This window comes from Microtus oregoni, unplaced genomic scaffold, assembly GCF_018167655.1.
Source record: "Microtus oregoni isolate MIOR12 unplaced genomic scaffold, Mior012 000173F_ref0000288, whole genome shotgun sequence".
Taxonomy (NCBI): Eukaryota; Metazoa; Chordata; class Mammalia; order Rodentia; family Cricetidae; genus Microtus; species Microtus oregoni.
In genome coordinates, this window is record NW_024544829.1 from 319,701 (window position 1) to 342,531 (window position 22,831).

The 22,831-nt window shown below is 41.9% G+C and overlaps 1 protein-coding gene and 1 pseudogene across 4 annotated transcripts in view; one reads left to right on the forward strand and one right to left on the reverse strand.

Moving 5' to 3' along the window:
- Nucleotides 1-20,876, reverse strand: part of LOC121445315 (MICOS complex subunit Mic26) — a 47,515-nt gene extending 26,639 nt beyond the window's left edge. The window contains exons 1-4 of one of the 4 annotated variants that reach the window (XM_041647378.1): nt 20,757-20,876; nt 9,646-9,753; nt 6,724-6,843; nt 2,223-2,277 (exon numbers count right to left, since the gene is read on the reverse strand). In XM_041647378.1, the coding sequence (XP_041503312.1) occupies nt 2,223-2,277; nt 6,724-6,843; nt 9,646-9,753; nt 20,757-20,765 (292 nt within the window). In that variant the 5' untranslated portion in view covers nt 20,766-20,876. Of the gene's footprint in view, nt 1-2,222; nt 2,278-6,723; nt 6,844-9,645; nt 9,754-19,056; nt 19,130-19,453; nt 19,525-20,216; nt 20,242-20,756 lie in introns of those variants that run through there. The other 3 variants (XM_041647381.1, XM_041647379.1, XM_041647380.1) reach the window with 3 other exon arrangements.
- Nucleotides 14,175-14,616, forward strand: LOC121445316 (annotated as a pseudogene).
- Nucleotides 20,877-22,831: the final 1,955 nt, after the last annotated feature.

The window sequence follows — 22,831 nt, forward strand, 5'->3', positions numbered from 1 at the left end:
GCTTATAGGCAAGTTGATGGCTGATCATGTGGGAGGGCCCATTTCATTGGGGGTGGAGCAACCCATGGGAAAGTGGCCCTGGGTGCTATAAGAAAGCAAACTGAATGAGAAACCTTGGAACACACAGTCCTAAACGGGAAGTCTCTATCAAATCCCTCCTCTTAAGGCTCAAAGAACCCCACAGAAGAGGAGGGAGGCATAATGAGTATAAAAGCCAGAGAGGATGGAGGACATCAAGGAAACAAGGTTCTCTAAGTCAGCATGAGCAAAGCTCACATGGACCCACAGAGACAGAAGCAGCATGCACAGGGCCTGCACGGGTCTGCACCAGGTGCTTTGTGCATATATTATGGCTTCCTGTTTAGTGTTTTAATGGGATTCCTAAGTGTGCAAACAAGTGAGTCTCTGATTCTTGTGCCTTCTTTTGGGCACTTTTCCTTCTGCTTGTTTTGTCAAATTCCAGTGTGTTAGTTTTCGTTTTATCTTATTATATTATATTTTAATATCTCTCAGAAGCCTTTTTGTTTTCTAATTAGACAGAAAGGGAGTGGATACAGATGGGAAGGGATGTGGGGAGGAACTGGGAGAAGAGGGGAAACTGTAATCAGGATATATTATGTGAAAAAAAAATCTATTTTCAACAAAAGAAAAAATTCCATTAGTGTGAAAAAGAAAAAGAAAAGAAAAGCAGGCTGGGCAAGCCATGGGGAACAAGCTAGTAAGTAGCATTCCTCCATGGTCTCTGCTTCAGTTCCTGACCTGACTTCCTCCATAATGGGCTGTACTATAAACTCTACGCTGGAATAAACTCTTTCCTCCCCAGCTTGCTTTGGTCATGGTGTTTTGTCACAGCAATAAAAAGCAAATCAGAACAAAGCTGATGCTGGAAATAAATAGCCACTCTTGGTGGTGACAGAATTTAATAACTGAATAATAATAAACACAGCAGTAGGCTGTGTTATTACTCATGTAATAAATAAGACAACACAAGACCTTATTTGCCATGCCTAAGTACGTCTTCAGACTTGGATTTGCATGATGTCTCCTCTCTCCTCTCTATGGAGCCAGTCTCACAGCGAATTAGAGCCTGCTTAGGCACTGTCTCCTCTGGAAAGCTCATCCTAAGCTCAGTGGCACAGACCCTGCCTTCTCTGAAGTACCATCAGATGTTTTTCTCCGTACCACCCTTGCTATCTCATCCTCGGGCACCTTGTATTTTAGCATTCATGTGAGTATATTCTCCCCACACAGAATATATGTTCCCTTGTGGTGGATTGCTTAGGCATGTTTTAAGTCTGCACCTGAAGCCAAAGCCTAGCTTCTTCTGGCTACGTGTCTTAGCTGTGACTGCTGGAAAATGGACTCACTGTCTTGGCATAATGGAATGCTTCTTCCTAAGAGTCTTTGTAGTAACTCTGTGTTCAGGAGGTAAAAAACAATTATCTCAAATAATGCCAGCTGCCATTGATCAGTGGGAAATGACAGGTTATCAGTAAGAGTAATTCCTCGGTCTTATTCCACCATGAGAGCAAACCCCTGGGAAAGCAAGACCCTAATATGCTGAGATGCCCCAAAGAGAACAGAAGCTCAAGTTCCTTCCTGCATCTAGATTTGTACACCCTCTTTTGAAAGTTTTTTGTCTTTGTTTTTTGCTTTTTGGGTTTTTTTTGGGGGGGGAGGGGGGCAGGATCTCTATATATAGTTCTGGCTGCTCTAGAGCTCACTATATAGAATAGGCTCCCTTGAAATTGCAGAGTTCCACCTGCCTCTGCCTCCTGAGTACTGGGATTAAAGGCATGCACCACCACGCCTGGCCTATGCAACATTTATTAATGACAACTAATGAATTACCATGATTCAGAAAATCTTGTGAGGAGTAAGCACGTTGTATTGCATTGCAATTTTTTTTTAGCACTGGACCTCACAGATGCTAAGAAAACATTCTGCTACTGAACTACATCCCAAGCCCTGAACATTTTTTTTTTAATTCAGGGCACAAGTACTTGCTAACCCAACAATCCTAATAATAGTTTAGAGATTCATGAACTACTACTATGAAACCAGATTCAAACATAGATTGTCTTCAGAAAACATCTACATAGCTCTAAATTCTCCATACAATTTCAATGACTCTATGGTCTCCAGCACCTATTCACGAAAACCCAGTTCAGTACTTCAACAGGATGAAGTAACTGATTATGCCTAATTAAAACTTAGCATACCTATTCCCCACTGGACGAAGCGTTCCACCTTGGGTTTAGTGTGGGAGTATTTTTCCTAAGAAGATAAAAAGAAATAGAATGAATAGGGTTTGTCAATTGGAAAGCAGCAGAATAAATATACTTGTCTTTACTGAATAAATTACCATTATTAACACTGTTCAGTACGAGGAATAAATCTGGGGCCTCCAGCAGGCTAAGCATATACACTACCTATATACCTCCAGCTATTACGTTTTTAAACTAAGGGATACCCTTTCAGTTTTATTGCTTTATTTTCTCTTCTGTAATTTCCCTTTCACTAGTAGCCTGGTGATGAGCATGCTTTACTACTGTCATGGGAAGCAAAGACTTGAAATAAAATGGTTTGACAACCTTCTCGTCTCACTCCTGAGACTGAAGGAAATAAGAAGACAGAAAATTGAGTGGCTAGAGAGATAGCTCAACGGTTAAGAGAACACACTTGTTTTGCAGAGGACAAGAGTTCAATTCCCAACAGCCATGTCAAGTGGCTGACAACTACGTAATTCAAGCTCCAGGAGGATGCAATGCCTCTGTTCCTCACAGGCACCTGAAGGCAGGTGCACATAGCCACACATGTAGACACAGACACACACATTTAAAAATGACAAAAAAAAATCCTAAAATAGGGGGCTGGAGAGATTGCTCAGCAGTTAAGAGCACTGATTGTTCTACCAGAGGTCCTGAGTTCAATTCCCAGCAACCATCTGGTGGCTTACAACCATCTCTAATAAGATTTGGTGCCAACTTCTGGCCTGCAGGGACACATGCAGGCAGAACATTGTATTCATAATAAATAAATCTTTTTAAAAATCCTAAAATAAGACAAAATTGATATTCTTGGTAATCAGAGGCGATCATTTCCCCATTAGGTTATTAACACCATCTTTCAAATTAAGTCTATTTTGATTTGCAATACTTTTAGAGCCTACATTTGGAAAATGCTTCTTTGAAGCAGGAATGAGCAGCTTTACTGAGACCAATGAGTTGATAACTCAATTTTAAAAAGACATCCCAATTCTAAAGTAAACAAACTTATCATCATTCTCCTAACAATACAATGGTTTTGAGGAGCTAGAGACGTACCTCAGTGGCAAAGTGCTTACCTAGCTTGAGTAAGGAACTGAGTTTCTTTACTAGCTCTGGCCAGCAAACAAATATATAAGTCCCCACCCCCAAACAAAATAAAAGTGTAAATAATAAAATGGATTAAACATAGGCTGGAGCAATGGGTTTGACTGCCAGGACCTGCATGGTGGCTCACAGCTATCTGTAAGTGCAGTCCCAAATGTTGAGTGTGGAGGAGGATGTAAAGAACTAACATCACTTCATTAGAAATCAACTATTTTTTAGACAAGATCTCCTAAGTAAATTGGGAGCATGAAGACCATGGAAGAGGGTAGAAGAGATGGGGAGAGGAAGGGAGAGAAGCAAAGAAAAATATATAACTCAATAAAAACAATAAAAAAATCAACTATTTTTAAAGTGTTGACTATACCTTTTTCCATCTATAAGAAGAAAAAACAGAGGCCTAGAGATATGGCTCAGTTGTTAAGAACACTTGTGGTACAGGCATGAAGTCTGGAGTTCAGATCCCAGCACCCACATAACAAGTCAGCTATCCCAAAAAAAAACACCTGTAACTCCAGCTCTGAGCAATCTGATGCTCTCTTCTGGCCTCCATGTGTGCAGACACTCCCACAGGTGCACATAATATGCACACATACACACACAAATAATAAATGAATCTTTTTAAAACAGAAAAACTACACATCAAAGTCTAGAAGAGCAGTCTATTTCTTTTGCTGGACTAATCATTTTCCCATTTTCAAGAAAGAACAAGAAATTTTCTGATCTAAAATTTTTTTAAAAGGCCAGGAATTAGAAATATTTCTCTTCATGAAGAAATCAATGTACCTAATAAAGCCATCCTAATTACAAGGAATTTTTCCCGTTTATCAGTACTAAAATAAGCACGTTGATAACTAGCATATGATGTTGACAGATATTTTGTTGCACTGAGTATCACAGAAAAAAAGTATTAAAAAAAACCCCTCAGGTTGAAAGGCAAACAAACAAAGCCCTTTTTTTCTAAGACAGGGTCTCCTTACAGAGCCCAGGCAGGCTTCAACCTTGCAGCAACCATCCTGCTTCAGCATCTTTAGTGTTGGGGTCATAGGCATGTGCCACCACAGCCAGCTGACAAATTGCTTTCATTACAGAACTAGGCTGGGGACTAGCTCAGCGGTAAGGTGTGTATGCAGCATCGGTGATGGAGCTCCTGGGCTTTTTCATTACAGAACTAGGCTGGGGACTAGCTCAGCGGTAAGGTGTGTGTGCAGCATCGGTGATGGAGCTCCTGGGCTTTTTCATTACAGAACTAGGCTGGGGACTAGCTCAGTGGTAAGGTGTGTGTGCAGCATCGGTGATGGAGCTCCTGGGCTTTTTCATTACAGAACTAGGCTGGGGACTAGCTCAGTGGTAAGGTGTGTGTGCAGCATCGGTGATGGAGCTCCTGGGCTTTTTCATTACAGAACTAGGCTGGGGACTAGCTCAGCGGTAAGGTGTGTGTGCAGCATCGGTGATGGGGCTCCTGGGCTTTTTGTCCTCCAACAGCATAATTAATGAAATTTAAATTTTTACAGAAAGTTCTAGATGAAAATTGAATTTTCAGATCTCAATTAAAATAAATCTGGATCATCTTGTACTCATATGCATTAGTTTATTCGTTTTTCCTTCCTTTTCAAAACCAAGATCACGTAGAGCAAATATGTATCAAAGCCTACAAAAGCTGTCTATAGATTATAAACTTTGGTTTCAGTGTTTTAAAATCAGATTATATTCACTTCCTGGAACAACAAATGCCTGGAACCTAAAACATGAGCAAGGACAGAGCCAATCTGTACTTAGTCTGTTCACTGGAGTGAACCGTTCAGTACGCAAACATATAACTCTACCTTATTATGATATCTCCCTTCTATTACAGCACTCAAACACTCTATAGTCATGCCTAGCATTTTCTGTTTGCTTGGTTGGTTTTTCCTTGCTTGTTTGTTTTTAAGACAGGATCTCTCTGTGTCGCCCTGGCTGTCCTAGAATTATATAGACCACACAAGCCTCAGACCTCACAGAGACCTGCCTGCTTCTGCCTCCAGAGTGCTGGGATTAAAGGTGTGCACCACCATCACTTGGGTACTCATGCCGGTATGAGTAGGCCTTATCTGAAATATATGGGAACAAATGTCTGTTAGGTTTCAAGAGTTTTGGCTTCTTAAGTTTTTTGGATTTATAGATTGAGCATCCTTAGTGTAAAAATTCAAATACAAAATAATCTTGGAGGGCTGAAGAGATGGCTCAGAGGTTAAAAGCACTGACTGCTCTTCCAAAGGTCCTGAGTTCAATTCCCAGCAACCGCATGGTGGCTCACAACCATCTGTAATGAGGTCTGGTGCCCTCTTCTGGCATGTAGGCAGACAGAATACTGTATACTTAATAAAAAAAATATTTTAAAAAATTAAAAAAAAAATAATCTTGGATTAGGGATGCACAGCCTATAGGGATTTGTAGAGTTTCTAGAGGGAGATAAAAATCCCAATTTTCTGGATGTATGTACATGATAAGCGTGTACAGGTATGTGATGTGTAGTTTGGATACAGGTACTCATTCACACATGTGTGTGCACATATTGTGAGAAAGCCACACAAAGTCAGCCGTGTTGTGAGAAAGCCACACAAAGTCAGCTGTGGCTTTCTCTCCTCCGGAGCCATCTACCTTGTTTTATTAAGATGGAACCTCTCAATGAGATCTGGGTCTTGCTGATTAGGCTAGGCTGGCTGGCCAGTGAGCTCCAGGAATCTACCAAACTGTTACCCTATCACTGAGATTGCAAGTATATGCCATCACACCTACCTGAATTGGGGCCTGAACCCAGGTCCTCACTCAGTAACTGAGTCATCTCACCAGGCCATCATTACAATTTCGATATACATTTTTACGTTATTTTCATTTCTTTCGATTAATGTCCCATGTTTTTACTTTATACTACAAACCAACAAGGTAATTGTTTGCCCTCTGCTCTGCAGTCAAGGTGCCACAACCCTTCTGGTGAGAGGGAAATTCCTCCTGCTGCCACCAGGATGCCGGGTTTCATTGTATCTGCTCTCTGGTTAGAACTGAAGAACACTTAGAAGTTAGACACTCTTAACTTAGGACTCACTATTATACCTTTTTCTAAAAACATGCACTCAGGGCTGGGCATGATAGCTTATATCTGTAATTCTAGCACTTATGCTGGTCAGTGAGGCAGGAAGATCACCAGCCAGTCTGAGGACAATGCAGTAAATTCCAGGCCAACCCTACAGAGTAAGATCCTAAGAACCTCAAATAAATAAATAAATAGAAATTAATTAGTAAATAATGAAACTAAAAATTAAAACATACACCCAATATAGACTTTTCACTATTAACTGTTAAGCAGCTGTACCTGACACCAACTTGTATATGGCTCACAATGATGTCGGAGTTGCGAGAAGTTTTCTTCAAGTTGAGTCCTTGGCTCCTCCACATATTTAGATTGACCCTCAGGAACTGAGTAGAGTGAAAGCTACACATATTAAAAACAAAAAAGTATATGCTATGAGATCATGCAACATGATCAATTTTTTTTATTTATTATGTATACAACATTGTGCCTTGATGTACGCCCGCACACCAGAGGAGGGCGCCAGATCTCAGTACAGATGGTTGTGAGCCACCATGTGGTTGCTGGGAATTGAACTCAGGACCTCTGGAAGAGCAGCCAGTGCTCTTAACCTCTGAGCCATCTCTCCAGACCCCCAACATGATCAATTTTATAGGTTAGCATCACTAATAACATAAATTACGGTTACATTCAGGGTTGTACGCAACCTCTAACTTTACTTCAGATGATCTTTGTACCTTGTTCCCTCGGTAAGGATAAGGACAAGAAGGCAGGACTACAAAGGGCCCCATCTTCTCCCTATCTACTCTATCTATTGTTTTGTTTTGGTAGTGTGGGGTAATTATTGAACCTAGGGCCTCAGGCACGCAAGGCACGCAAGGCGAGCACCTCCAGTCCCCTCGATCCACTTTAGAGTGGTAACTGGTATTTTACCTCAAACTTCAAGTGGAAAACATCCTACTGCTCTAAAGAGTGAACGGAGGCTTATTTCGGGGAGGGCACAGGTCATGGTGCATGTGTAGAACCCTGAAACAGCTTTCTGGGTGTCAGGGCGAATTGTGGCAGTCTGAAGACAACTTTCTGAGTCAGGTTTCTCCTACCGTGTGGGTCTCAGGGATCGAACTAAGTCTTCCAGCTTGGCAGCAAATGTTTTTATTATAACTCAGTCATATTACCAGCCGTTGAGTTTTGTTTTGTTTTGTTAAGAAAAAAGCTGAGAGGAATTGAAGAAAAACTGGCTACCTGGATCAAATATCAGAATGCTACTGATCAAAGCAGGTGAGCAAATGCATTGCCTACCTAGAAGAGTCTTCTCAGTAGGCACTACTAGTTCTAAAGCCTGAGAGGAGAGGAAAGGAAAAGGGCCGCTAACAAGCTTCACATAAACACCATTCAGGAAACCTTGCCGGGCCACTACTGACTTCTGTACAACATTTTATTACAAGGTAACAGAAATTGAATAAAATAAAAAAAAAATCCAAATAATTTCTGTGAGGTACAGACAAAAAAAAAGAATATAAATAACGGAGAGAAGATGTCTTACTTAGTTCATTGATCTATTATATACAAATATTTATTTAAGCATCTCTAATCTTGCTAGGAACCAGGAAGAACCCTGGCATTTAAACCCTTTGAAAGAAAAATGTGGAAAGTTTCCTTAGCTTGATAAGCAGTCCAGACTAAGGCAGGCCCCTCTGAAAAGTGAATTGTCCAGAGCCCCACCTGGACAATGTGCAGAGAGTGAAAGATTTTGGAACCCTGAGTCCAAATAGGATGTCTTCTCCAAATCCCTCCTCTCAGGGCTCTGGGAAGCATACAGAAGAGGAGAGCTGTAAGAGCCAGAGGGGATGGAGGATTCCAAGAAACAGTGTCTTTCAGACACTGTATGGCTGAAGCACACATGAACTCAGCATGCATAGTGTAATGATTGTTCTGTCTCTTTAAGACACAAGCCACGCCCACTCCCTCCCCCATCAGCTGAGACAGGCTCATCTTCAGCTTCCAGCCTGAGATCTCTCTCAGAGAGGCAGCTTCCGTCTCTCTCTTCTCTCTTCTCTCTCTCTCTCTCTCTCTCTCTCTCTCTCTCTCTCTCTCTCTCCCTCTCTCCTTCTCTCTCTCTCTCCCTCTCTCCCTCTCTCTGCTCTTCTCCCTTTCTCCCCTCCTTTCCATAACCACTAAATAAATATCCAATGGCGTGCCTATCCATTTGTCTCTCGCCCTGCTGCCGGGGACCAGCCACCTTCGGAGATCTGCCACGTGGTCTTGTGCGCACGCAGTCCCTGCCTGGGATCTCATCTCGGGACCCGGCTGCCCCCTGCCTGCCACCACATGGCCCGCTGCCTGCCGCTGCCGCTTGGGAACCTGCAGCATTTTTAATAATCCATTACACATAGGGCCTGCACAGGTTCAAGCTGAGAGAAGGAAGTAGACACAGGCCCCCATCCCTAACCAAGAAGCTATCTCCAACTGACTACCTCTTGCAAAGAAAAAATTAGTTCTCTCCAATGGAGTCTCGCTGAGGATTAAACACACTTAAGGGCAGGTCCCATGCCTTGCAGTGGCTGACCAACACAAAATAAATTCAATGATATTTTTATAGACTTTTGTCCCATATTGTTTCATTTGGTCATTTTTCGGTTTTTTACTTTTGCTTGTATATTATGGTTTCTGATTTTGTTTTTAATGGAGAGAGAATGGTTTTTCTTTGCTGTTTTTAATTATAGTTTGCTTGGATTTTTTTTGTTTGCCTACCTGTCTTCTCAAGAAAGAGAAGTGTAGAGTTGGATGGGTGGGAAGGAGGAAAGGGTCTGGGAGGAGTTGGGGGAGGGAAAACAGTGAGTAGAATATATTGTACGAAAAAAAGTCAATAAAACAATAAGTACTTACTAAGAAAACGGAAAAGTGAGCTTTGCTTACAATCTGGGATAGAGTAAGCTCTCCACTAAAAACTAAATCTATCTATGAGCTATTCCTAACAACATTCAACTATCATCTGTGGAAAAATCAGAGTTCAGAAGTTTTCCACAGAGAAAACAAACTCTCAGAAAATGTATGTCTTCCTTTCAAATATTGTCTAAGTATGCTAAGGGTACCTCAAAGAGTAGAACAAACTACAAACCTTTTATCACCTTGATACATAATTTACAAAAATTCTCCTAACTAAATCTGATGTTAATTATGTACCAGACAGTATCAGCACATTACCTCATCAACCTTCATGTAATTTTTGTGAGGTGAATCCTTTTTTGGTGCTGCATAGACTCTGAAGGTGAGCAGGCTCAGGCTGGCTGGCCCCACACATCTCTGAATTACCTGAAATACAAAAGCAATCTTAAATCTTTTGTCCATGCTACATACAAAGTACTACAAGGTAAGCAGGCCGATAATCTCAGACATTCCCACTCAGAAAAGCTTACTGTCCTTTCTGAAAAGTAAATGCATTTCTGAAATTCAGAAGATGTCAAAACTTAAGCATATACTCTAAGAGGTCAAGTTTCAAGATTTTATATTAATTTCCCAAAGATAAAAGTTCTAAAGCCTTCAACTAAAAAATTAAAAAAGACACCAGGCGAAAGCTAGGCAAATTGATACCAATCTATATTCGATACATTACATCTCTGAAAAACATCTAACTCATCATTTTATCACACACACCTGCATTTCTTTCTCTACAGCGTGTCTCAGGAATAGTGACAACCTCACCAGAAAAACTGAGCTCATTTGAAATTCACTCCCAAAATATAATAGATCAATATTAACTACAATCACTATGCTATGCAATAGATCTATCTTTCCAACTTATCTTCCTAAAATTTTGTATTATTTGACTGATAACCTTCCTCAATCCAAATCCCAGACACTGGTTGCTACCATTCTCCTATCTGCTTCTATCAGTTCAGTATTTTTAGATTACATTTAAATAAAGGGAAATATGAAATAATGAACAAGTTAGTTACTTCCATTTAGACACACTATAATACATATTTCAAAGCATCATATATATATACATATATATATATTAAATACATGCCTTTTCCTCATTTAAAATTAAAAATAAGCAGCTGGTGGTAGCCCACACTTTTAATCCCAGCACTCAGGAGGTAGAGGCAGATATGAGTTCAAGGCCAGCCTGGTCTACAGAACGAGTTCCAACACAGTCAGGGCTACATAGTAAAAAAAAAACAAAAATAAATTAAAATTAAATCCCAAGGACATTGTCACTACCACCATCAATCCTTCTGGTCACTAAGCTCTGGCAACTGTGCTTATTAAATGATAAATATGATATCACTTCTACTTGCTCTTCTTTACTCCCTCCTGTACAGTCCTTTGTAGAGCTCTCATTTCTTTCCTGAATTGTTTTTAGCAGCAACCTAAATAGTTGCCTAGACCTCTATGGATTCAAAAACACCACTGGATTCGATGCATCTGCTTCCATCAGTTGCTGGATGCAGGTTCTATGATGATATTTGAAAATAGTCACCAATCTGACTACAGGTCAAGGTCAGTTCAGGCACCCTCTTCACTATTCCTTAGGGTCTTAGCTGGGGTCATCCTTGTGGATTCCTGGGAATTTTTCTAGTGCTAGGTTTCTTGCTAGCCCCATAAGGGCTCCCTCAATCAAGAAAACTCTTTCCTTGTTCTCAGTGTTTGAGCTGAGCTCCCAAAGTCCAGTTGAAGAGAGGAAGAAGTGAGAATATGAGCAAAGAGGTCAAGACCATAATGGGGACACCCACTGAAACAAATTACCTGAGCTAATGTAAGCCTTCCAACTTCAGCCTGACAGCAAGAGAACCATCATAGGACTAAACTAGGCCCTCTGAATGTGGGTGATAGTTGTATGGCTGGGGCAGACTGTGGGGCCACTGGCAGCGAGACCAGGATTTATCCCTGCTGTTTGTTCTGGCTTTTTGGAAGCCATTCACTTTAGAGGCAATATGCCGGAGACAGATGCCAAAATGATGGAGGAAGGTCATTGGCTAATAAAGAAACTGCCTTGGCCCATTTTATAGGTTAGAACATTGTTATTTCTTCATCTCTACCTTCTGAAGCTTGGCAAGGACTTATGATTACAAAACCCCCCAGCCCGGTAAGCAGTATTACATGTGATAACAATTAGAAGAGCCCCTCTTCAGCACTTTTTCTTTCCTTTGTTCTTTTTGAACAATTTCTGGAGTTTTGGTTTATAGTGGTGGTGGTACTGAGACCTCAGGCCCTCAGGCATGCTAGGGAAACTCTCTACCAAGTTTATAAGAATCTAGGGCTTTAGCCGGGCAGTGGTGGCTTAGGCCTTTAATCCCAGCACTCAGGAGACAGAGGCAGGTGGATCTCTGTGAGTTTAAGGTCAGCCTGGTCTACAGAGCGAGTGCCAGGACAGGCTACAAAGCTACAGAAAAACCTTGTCTCAAAAACAAAACAAAAAAAAAAAAAAAGCTAGTTCCAGGACAGGCTCCAAAGCCACAGAGAAACCCTGTCTCGAAAAACCAAAAAAAAAAAAAAAAAAGAAAAAAAAAAACAAAGCGAAAAAAAAATCTAGGCCTTTGCACATAAAAGACAAAATACTCGGATAACTGGATTATATTTCCAGTCCCTAACTTTATTTTAAAATAAGCAGAAATCACAAAAGTATGTATAGCTTTTATTTAGCAAAGTCACCCAACAGACTGATGTTTGGAGTCAGTGTTACTGGGAATGGCCTCGGTAAAGAGAAGTAACCAAAGAAACCAAAGGTTTAAAACATGATGATTTTTTAAACACATCACAATCTTTGCAGCTTTATCCACAGAAACTATATGGGATCCCATTTAACAGCTGTTATTTTTGTAATATTAAAAATAATTTCAATCAAGTTTTTGTTTTTTGTTGGTTTTTTTCTTTTTCTTTTTTCTTTCTTTTTTGGTTTTTCGAGACAGGGTTTCTCTGTAGCTTTGGAGCCTGTCCTGGAACTAGCTCTTGTAGATCGGGCTGGACTCGAACTCAGAGATCTACCTGTCTCTGCTTCTCAAGTGCTGGGATTAAAGGCGTGCGCCACTACTGTGCGGCAACTATAACCTAATCGAAGCAATTTGATTGCAAAACTTGTATGAGCAAATCTATAATGTTTCATTTTTATTTTCAAGTATCTCCCTACTTGGCCCAAACTGGCCTTGAAAGCTCCATCCTCCTGCCTCTAGATCCTGAGTGCTAAGATTATGAGCATGTACCATCATCATACCTGGTTCTATTGCCTTAAATTATTGCATTCTAGCTATTTTATCACTTGGCTAACTGTCAGATAACCTGTACACTAAAATGCACAGCTCTTTCCAAAGTTATATAAAAGCATATTAAATCCCTGTGGAAAATAAATATTACCTGAACATTTTAAAAGTAAATGTCATTTAAAATTAGATATTCTTATACTTACAAAAGGAGGCATACCCATGTTTTTCCCAAAAATGTTATACCAATTCTTTGATTATTCGTCTTATCTCCAATAGCTTCCAATCTCAAAGCATTTATCCATTTGAAATAGAATGCTGCTACGATTAAGGGTACAATATAGTTCAGTAGTAGTAGGGTACATGCCTAGTATGCTTCAAGACCCTGGGTTCCATCTTCCGTACCACACACACTAAAAACCTTTTCTTTTGACTTTCCAGTCTTAAGAGGTAAAAATCTGAAATGAGGGAGCTGGAGAGATGGCGCAGTGACTATGAGCACTGGATGCTCTTCCAGAGGACCCAGGTTCCATTCCAAGCTCCCAGGCGGGAGCTCACAACTGTCTATAACTAGTTTCAGGGATCTAATGGCCTCTTCTGCTCTCCGGGCACCAGGCACACGCATAAGAGCACAGACATGCAAGCAGGCATAACACATTTTTAACATCTGAAATGGACTTTTTTCAAGTCTTTGAAAACTGACCACACTTTCAAGGCTATTCTTGTTCTAAATAATTAACATAAAGCCAAAAGATAAAATGTGAATTTTTAAGGTAAAACAAACTAATAAAAATAATCAACAATCTGGTCCAAATAACATTACACAGGTATCCGTAAAAACATATTAACAATTTCTTTAATCTGAATTAAAAATAAAGAGAAACATTTCAACTGGGCGCTGGTGGCACACTCAGGAGGCAGAGGCAGGCAGATCTCTGTGAGTTCAAGGCCAGCCTAGTCTACAAGAGCTAGTTCCAGAACAGGCCCCAAAGCTACAGAGAAACCCTGTCTCGAAAAAACAAAGAGAGAGAGAGAGAGAGAGAGAGAGAGAAACATTTCAAATCCACTCACAACTCTAAAAGCATCAAAAACAGACTACCTCTCCCTATAACAGGAGCTCAATGGGGATGTCTGTGTCACACAGCGCCCCCCTCCAGCTCTGTATGCAAACAAATGTTCTACCACTGAGCTTTATCTACCTCTATCCCTACCCAGCTTTTCTATGATGGGCACACATCCAACACAACAGAGACTCGCTCTGGGTAGGGGGTGAAAGGGAGGTAGACAATAGACATGTGGTTGCTATCTGTACCATCTGGACTTTTGAAAGGAAATATTTCAGTATTGGTTATAAAAATTTTTTAAAAATATGTATTTTTGAGAGTTTGCTTTGCCTCCCTTTCATCCACCCCCATCCGAGGGCGCTCTTGCCGGTGCGTGGAGGAGGTCAGAGCCCGCAATGCTGGTGGCACTGAGACAGGCAGGGCTGTGTGACCCGCAGATGCAGGGACCGCCCGCCGTCGCCGCCCATTCAGCAAGATCAAGGTGAAAAGGAGAACCCCATGCGGGAACTTCGCATCCACAAGCTCTGCCTCAATATCTGTGTTGGGGAGAGCGGGGACAGGCTGACCCGGGCAGCCAAGGTGTTGGAGCAGCTCACAGGTCAGACATCTGTCTTTTCCAAAGCAAGCTACACCGTGAGATCCTTCAGCATCAGGAGAAATGAAAAGATTGCTGTTCAGTGCACTGTCAGTGGAGCCAAGGCAGAAGAAATTCTGGAGAAAGGCCTGAAGGTGCGGGAGGATGAGTTGCGGAAAAATAACTTCTCAGATACTGGGAACTTTGGCTTTGGGATTCAAGAACACATAGACCTGAACATCAAATATGACCCAAGGCCAAACACAGAATCAGCAAAGAGGAAGCCATGCGCTGGTTCCAGCAGAAGTATGATGGGATCATCCTTCCTGGCAAATAAATTTTATCCAAAAGGCCAATAAAATTTTTCTCAGAAAAAATACATATTTTCTAAGCGATGTTGATAAATCATATACAGCCAGAATTTATCGCCACCATTTATACAGCATATAAAAAATGAAACTTACTTTTTTTTTTTTTTACCACTAGACGACCAGGGAGAAACTTACTTTTTATATGTAATCACAGCTTCCATTTCTAAATGCCTCTGAATCAAAATGTAAGCCTATAAGAAATTCATTTTCCATCTATTTCAAATGACAAAAAAGCAGAGCTGGAGAGATGGCTCAGTGGTTAAGAGCACTGGTTGCTCTTCCACAGGACCCAGGTTTGATTTCCAGAACAGCTCACAATTGTCCGTAACTCCAGTTCCAGGGGACTGGATGGCCTCTTCGGGTTTCTACATGGTGTACATAGACACATCCAAGCAAACACTCTAACACAGGAAATTATAAATAAATCCTTAAAAAATAGAACAAAAGCCTATCGTAAAATGACATTTGTCTTAAAAAGTAGTGGAGGTAGACTGTAGTATAATTCCATGGATGTTTTTAAAAGGTCACGCCAAGGGCATATATAGGTATACTAAGGAACGAGCATGGAAAGATGCACCCCATGGTTGCCTAGGAGTGGGGCTATTAACGGTGATTCTTTAGCATTATCTATATGTCTTGAAGTTCTGAGGTGAGTACTGATTTGTTTACAACACAGAAAGGAATAAAACTAGCTGACTCCTGAAGACATTCTAAAGAATATACCACAGAGTATGAAGATCCTTCCAAATGAAGGATAATAATTACTTTATAAATACATCAATCAGTGATAGAGCTTTAGGAATTAAATATATTGAGAGGGTAATTAAATCCATGTTCTCAAGATGTCTGTTTTGACAGACACTATTTGGGTGTACAAATACAGACCACAATCACCTCAGTCTAACTCACAGCACTGGGGACTATAAAGCTCAGGTTCACAGTATAGGCCAGGCTGGTCTTCGACTTCAACGCCAGGCGGGATCTTCCGGCAACATCTTCCCTAGTACTGGAGGCCCAGATATACACCATTAACACCAACAAAGCCAATACTTCAAACGTGTGGTGGCACTTGGAGTCTGAGAAGGACCAGTTACAGACCAGCTTGGGTTACACAGTGAATTCCAGGCCAGGGGAGGAAGAAAGGGGAAAGAAATAGGCAAAGTTCACACTATGAACCGTATCAGTTACAGGTCAGCCTGGAACTGTAAGACAATGAATTCCAGGATAGTCTGGGCTAAAGAGTAAGACTCCCAACAGAAAGAATCAAACAGAACAGAACAGAACAGAACAGAACAGAACAGAACAGAACAGAACAGAACAGAACAGAACAGGAAGGGAGGAAACGAGAGAAGAAAGAAATAGGAAAAGTTTTGCCAGGCGGTGGTAGCACATGCCTTTAATCCCAGAACTCAGGAGACAGAGGCAGGAAGATCTCTGAGTATGAGGCCAACTTGGTCTAAAAGAGCTAGTTCCAGGACAGGCTCCAAAAGCTATAGAGAAAACCTGTCTCAAATAAAACTAAAAAAAAAGAAAAAAAGAAAAAAGAAAAAAAAGAAAATAGGAAAAGTTTACACTATGAACCCCCAAAAGAAAAAATACCTTCAAGGCATACTGAGTGACACCTAACTATAATCCTACCATTTGGGAGGTGAAGGCAGGAAACTCAAAACAGTTCAAGGCCAAAAGCTGGAGAGAGGGCTCAGTGGTTAAGAGCTCTTCCTGCCCTTGTAGAGGACCTGGGCTCAGTGTCTAGCACCACATGGTGGTTCAGAGCTGCCCATGATTCCAGGTCCAGGGGATTCAATACCCTCTTCCAGCCACCACGAGCGCCAATCAATCATGCACATGGTGCAGGTAATTACATGCAGGTTGAATATTCATACACATAAAGTAATATAAATAAGTCTAAAATAATTTAAGCATTCAAGGATAGTCAGTCATGGCTATGCAGAAAGTCTGAAGCCGCCCTGGGCTATTTGAGACCTGCCTAAACCAAAAAAAAGGAAAGGAAAAGAGGAAAAAAGGTACTTTCTGGTTTTGCAAACAGAATTATTTATGAGAAGCTTTCAATTCTGCAGTTTTGTGCCAAAGTAGCTAATATTTCCTAGTTCTTCTGTATCTACTATAAAGACCATAATAGTCTTAAAAGAAAACAAAAAAATGAGGCTTAAAAAAAAGATGCTAACATCTTTTCCTCACAGAAAACCATTTTATTTTCTTTGGGGGTGGGGGCAAATATTACTACAAAATTACACCAATAAAGCAAAGAAAATACATTTCATCTGTAATTGTTCCATCTTTTTTTTTTTTTTTGGTTTTTGTTCCATCTTTTTAACCCTGTAAAAACAGCTATCTGATTCTGTCAAATAGAAATAGAAAAGTAAGAAACTTGTGTAAGCCGGGCGGTGGTGGCACACACCTTTAATCCCAGCACTTGGAGGGCAGAGGCAGGTGAATCTTTGTGAGTTCGAAGCTAGCCTGGTCTACAAGAGCTAGTTCCAGGACAGGCTCCAAAAGCTACAGAGAAACCCTGTCTCGAAAAACCAAAAAAAAAAAAAAAAAAAAAAAAAAAAAAACTTGTGTAATAAGCAGGAAAAAAATCTAATCTACATGGAAAGTATAAAGTAGAAAAAGACAAGACCTCCTGAGTAAATTGGGAGCATAGGGACCTTGTGAGAGGGTTGAAGGGGGGAGGGGAGAGGCAGGGAGGGGAGCAGAGAAAAAATGTAAAGCTCAATAAAAAAAAAATAAATAAAAAATGGGCTTTTATAACTCCAAAAAATAAAATAAAATAAAAAGGAAACAATGATCAGAGTTTAAACATTACCCATAACAAGCTACACACATTGAACTTCCTTATACTATAGTACAACACCGATACTATCAAGCCTACTACCTTCCAAGCTGGCAATTCTCAAAGCCAGACCAGTCCCTACCATTTATTCTGTCCCTTCTATGTAGAGACTTATAGTAGCAAACCTCTCAGCAGAGCCTTTGCAACCCCCTTTTTTGGTTCTCTGGTCAGTGCCTCTTCCAAATCTTACCCTATTCATGAAATCATCAACTTCAAAAGCACAGGGAACACGCACTAAGGATCTTACTAAATAAATTCTTAACTATTCAAAGTGTGATGACCAGCAGCATCAATGACACTGAGATGCTAAAATAAACAGGAGCATCTGAAGGGCCATCCCACTCTAGATTTTAACAAGAGTCACACGCACATTAAAGTTTGATGGACTGTGGCTCTCAACTGCTATTACCTGGTAACACAATAAAATTTTTTCATTCACTGACATACACGATTTTATTTATATATAGCATATACTTATTTTTATGCATAATATAGTACTGGAGGTACTCTGTATACTACCAGAGGAGAATGGTAAACACCAACCCAGCTACAAACCCTGTGATCAACAATGGTGACCTGCCTAAAACATATGTTGGTGCAAAAGTGCCAAAAATTGCCGGGCGGTGGTGGCGCACGCCTTTAGTCCCAGTACTTGGGAGGCAGAGGCAGGCGGATCTCTGTGAGTTCGAGACCAGCCTGGTCTACAAGAGCTAGTTCCAGGACAGCCTCCAAAACCAGAGAAACCCTTGTCTCGAAAAAGCAAAAAAAAAAAAAAAAGTGCCAAAAATTGTGGAAGTAACCAATCACTATTTGATTGGAACTAAGGCCCCATATCATAAAAATGAACCCATGCCTGACACTGCACACGTACCCAAGAGCCTGAGACTTTCTAGGCCCAGGGACATAGGGGAAAACTAAACACTACTGTTCTGCTAAAGAATGTAACGATAAAATGACTCCTAATAGTTTGCTGTACTCATAGATCAGTGCCTTCCTCAACCATCACCAGAGAAGCTTCCTCCTACAACAGATGGGAACAAACACAGAGACCCATAAATGGACAATATTCAGAGAGTGACAGACCTTGGAACACTCAGTCCTAAATGGGATGTCTCCATCAAATCCCTCCCCTCAGGGTCAGGGAACCCTGTGGAAGAGGAGGAAAGATTATAAAAGCCAAAGGGGGATGAAGGACACCAAAGAAACAAGGCCTTCTAAACACAGCATAACAGACACAGATGGATTCACAGAAACTGTTGCAGCATGCACAGGGCCTGCACGGGTCTGGACCAGACGGGGCACAACACTGAGAGAAGTGGACCCAGGTTCCATCCCCAGCACCCATATGACCTCTGACAACCATCTGTAACTCCAGTTCCAGTGGATCATGTGCCCTCTTCTGGCCTCTGTGAGCACCAGGCACGTGTGTGGTACACAGACATACATGCAGGCAAAACATTAATACACATAAGATAAAAAAAATTAAAACTAAAACAAATGTTCAACACAACTAAAGACACAAAGAACAACCCCTGGAATTTCCAAAACATACCCAAAGGGGGTGGTACCAGTCAGCTGAGAACCACTGTTCTACAATCACAACATTCTTTTCCTTCCCTCTTTCTCACTCCTGTAAAAAAAAACTTATCTGAGTCATCCATCTGTGTCAATCTTTCATTTCCATCAATTAACTTACATGTATGACGATCACGAAAGAGTTTCAAAGACCCCAAGTCAATGAACACGTACACAGACTCATGAATATACCGGACGTGGGCACTGCTGGTTGTGGTTCCACTTTCCACTACACCTCTTCCTCCCTGAAGAACCGCACTGTGGTCAGGAAACCATTCCTTTCCCACGTGTTTAAGCAAAGTGATCCTGGTTAACTTAAACTAACCAGAGCCCAACATTCCCCTGGTAACTGTTATGGGGCTAGGGACAGATACCTGACCCATGTTGGTCCAATCAGACCTGAAGGAAAAACATAATCCAAGCGTGGAAGTTTTATCCTCTCCTCTTCCCCTAGTGAATGACAAAGTATTGTTATTGGCAGTCAGCTTGCAACCATAAGGAAAATCGACAATGCCATAGTAAACCCAGGAGCCACATCTTTGATGATAGTGAGCCAACAAATCAATGCATTCAGTGTCCATCCTTCCTCTGGGTTTAGGGAGTTAATTCTCCTCAGTAGTTAACAATTAGACGTTTATTACCCTAACTTCAACCAATAGAAAAAAAACACTCATGGAGGAGTTACGTGACATGCCCACTATCACATAGCTAGGCACTGGCAATACCACAGCACTGGGAGGCAGAGACCATGATCTGATTTTGCAGCCCTTATTAATGTGCCCCGAACACTACAGCTGCAAGAAACTTTTAAATGGGGAGCACAATTTTGAGGTTGTATTGGCACTATTCTGTGAATATTACGTTTCTTGGAGGGCTGATTTTATAGATTTGGGGCTGCTGATGTGTGTTGTGTTTTGTTTTGTTTTAGAAAGGGTCTCTTTTTGTAGGCCTGGTTGTCCTGGAAATCGCTATGTAAACCAGATTGGCCTCGAACTCACCTGCCTCCGCCTCCTGAGTGCTGGGATTAAAGGGTGCGCTGCCTGTGATATTTTTTATGACAAAATATAGGTGACTTTAGGAAAGAATAACTTAATGCTAAAATACAGGTTTTTGAAAGTCTTCACTGTAAATGCCTACCTTATGGTGGGCAGGTGTTAAAAAAAAAAAAAACACCTGTAAGGAAGGGGAATGAGTCGACTTCTCCACAATGATGCTCACTAGAGAGTAAGCGGCAGCTTCCCCCACGTAGCCTTTCCTTCCTCAGCCTCCCCGACGTCTTCGGAGGCTGACCCTCCCCCCACCCACACGCCAGGTTCTGAAACCCGATCCTGCCAAGCAACCAAAGCCATAAAGGCTGCAGCGTCGGGACCTGGCCTCATCCTACCCACGAACCCAAAAGGGCATTAGCCGGGGAAGTGGGTAGTATAGTGTTTCACTCGCGAAAGAACTAGCCCAAGGCCAATCCCACCCATCTAGGGTTCCAAGCCTCAGCCTCACAGGTGCTGGTACCAAGCAGTGAATGAATCGCCGGGCCAGGACTTAGCCAGCCCGGAGGTGGGCAAAGCCTCGGGGGGAGCCGAGTCTGATCCACAAAAAAAGGCCCCACGGGAGCGTGGGAAGGGCTCCCGGCGTCGGAGAGGGGGAGATGACAACCGTGACCCGGTTCCACTCTCTCACCTTGAACATGTTGCTGGCAGCCGCAGCTCCGACAGGGTCACCCCTCTCTTGGTCCCGCCCACTATAGAAAAGCGACTACGGTGGCCGGGTTAGATCCTGATTCCCTTGACCGCGAGCGGGCTGGGGCGCACGAGATTCTGTTGCTCCCCGCCTCCAGTTCAAAAGAGCCAATCAAACACCGCTAGACAGCGCGTCACGTTGCTTAGCAACCGACGTCGCCCACGCGCGGGAGCCAGACGAACGCAAGCCCCGCCTTCTTGGCGGTTTTGCCTCCCTGAGGGCTGTTGCTAGGCGGCTTAAGGCTGGAGCTCCGTGTCGGCGGCAAGCTGTGGTAAGAGGGCGGCTCCTTGGCACTCTGCCGTGCCGCGAACCTACTTTCGCCTCCACCTCCACCGTTAGGCACTAGGCTGTGCCATATGGCAGCCCTGTGAACTGAAGTAGCCAGGCGGTGGCGCCCGACGGACCCGGGAAGGCTGCGCCAGCCTCTTAGGGAGAAGCTGCGGATCGACGGTGGGGCTTCGAGTTACCTCACATAAGGTTTTTTTCCCTAAAAAATGTACCGTATACTGAATGTTCCTTAAATTTTTAGGTTAAACTAAATGCCCCACGTCATTTAATCGCGAAAAATTGATATTTTTAAAAAGAAAAGTACTAAACTGTAAATCTGATAATCAAATATTTGTCCCATTTAATACCTGTAGACGGTAAGTGATGGTATTTAACTATTTGCAAGAAAAACAAGCATTATTAAGGACGTAATTTTATTCCTCCCACACAAGTCGATAGGCACTGTTCTCATTGCCGAGTGGCCAAGGCTGCGCTGCGGAAAATCTAAAGCTAGGATCCAATTCCAGATAGTCGGCCTTTTAAATCTCTGCGCAGTCTCGGCAAACGCTAGCCCGAACCAGAAAGATGGTGTAATTCGTATTTCGTTCTGCCTTTCTGTCCTAATTTGACAGAAGATGGAAGCCACATGGGCATTCTGACGATTTGGAGGTTTGTTCAATGGAAGGTCACTGTCCTCTTGTCCAAAGATGGTGCTAGAAACTACCTGCCCTTGAAGAAATTAGGGTTTTTTTTCTGCGAAAGAAAAAAAAAAACCACAAAACAACAACAAAAACGCCCACCTGGGGAAAACTGGAGCATTCCAGTAAGAAAGTGTTAAATTTGTCGTAATATTTGAGTTTTGACTTGGTGATATGTGGTTTAAGTATTTTTTAAAGCAGGACTTGGAAGTGTTAGCAAGCTTCAGGGTGGGAAAAACGCTAAGGCTCGACCGAGTGCCAGAGCAACCCCCAAATGTTAAGGGCAGCTTTTTTCCTTCTCAACAGAATTGTATGTTCCAAGCCACCCCATCTCCGATCCCAAAGGAGAAATACTGACTAGATCCCGAAGGCTCTGCATCAGTAAGGTAATATCTTAGAAGTGCGAAGCACGGTGAGAAATCACAGCGGGAGCTCTTCGTGCTCGGGGTACAGGAACCAGGGAAAGAGGGAGCTGACAGTTTCACCTCCACTAAACTCTGCCTGAACTTCAGCATTTCTTCCAAGTACGTGGAGGCAACAAGCCTCCAGTATTAGCAGTACCTGTGAGTGTCACCAATAGAAAGCGGAGATATTTTCACACCACCTACAGTCACGGCAGCCGACTAAAAATATCACTTGTGCTCATTACTACAAAAGTACAGTGGTTATTAAGTTTTTGTTTTATGCATAAAAAAGACACATCGTACTGCAATTTCATTTTTAAAGGGTATTTTGAAGATATAATTAAGATTTTGAGAGCTTCATCCAAACTGGAATGTAATCCTTCAAAAGAGTACAAAAAAAAAAATACAGGCAGCTTCAAATAATTTCATACGTGCCTGCTCACATCACCAAAGGGGCACTGAGCCACTGGGGGCGGGGGGATTATGTAATTTGCACAAAGTCTCACAAGTAAGCAAACTAAAAGAGGACTGGGGAGATGGCTCATAAAAACTGGACCAAAAACTCGACAGAAAATGTGTAAAAACCCTCTGCCCGGTTTCCATAGTCAGCAAAGTACTTCCTGCCACTAAGGAATTTGTGAGAATG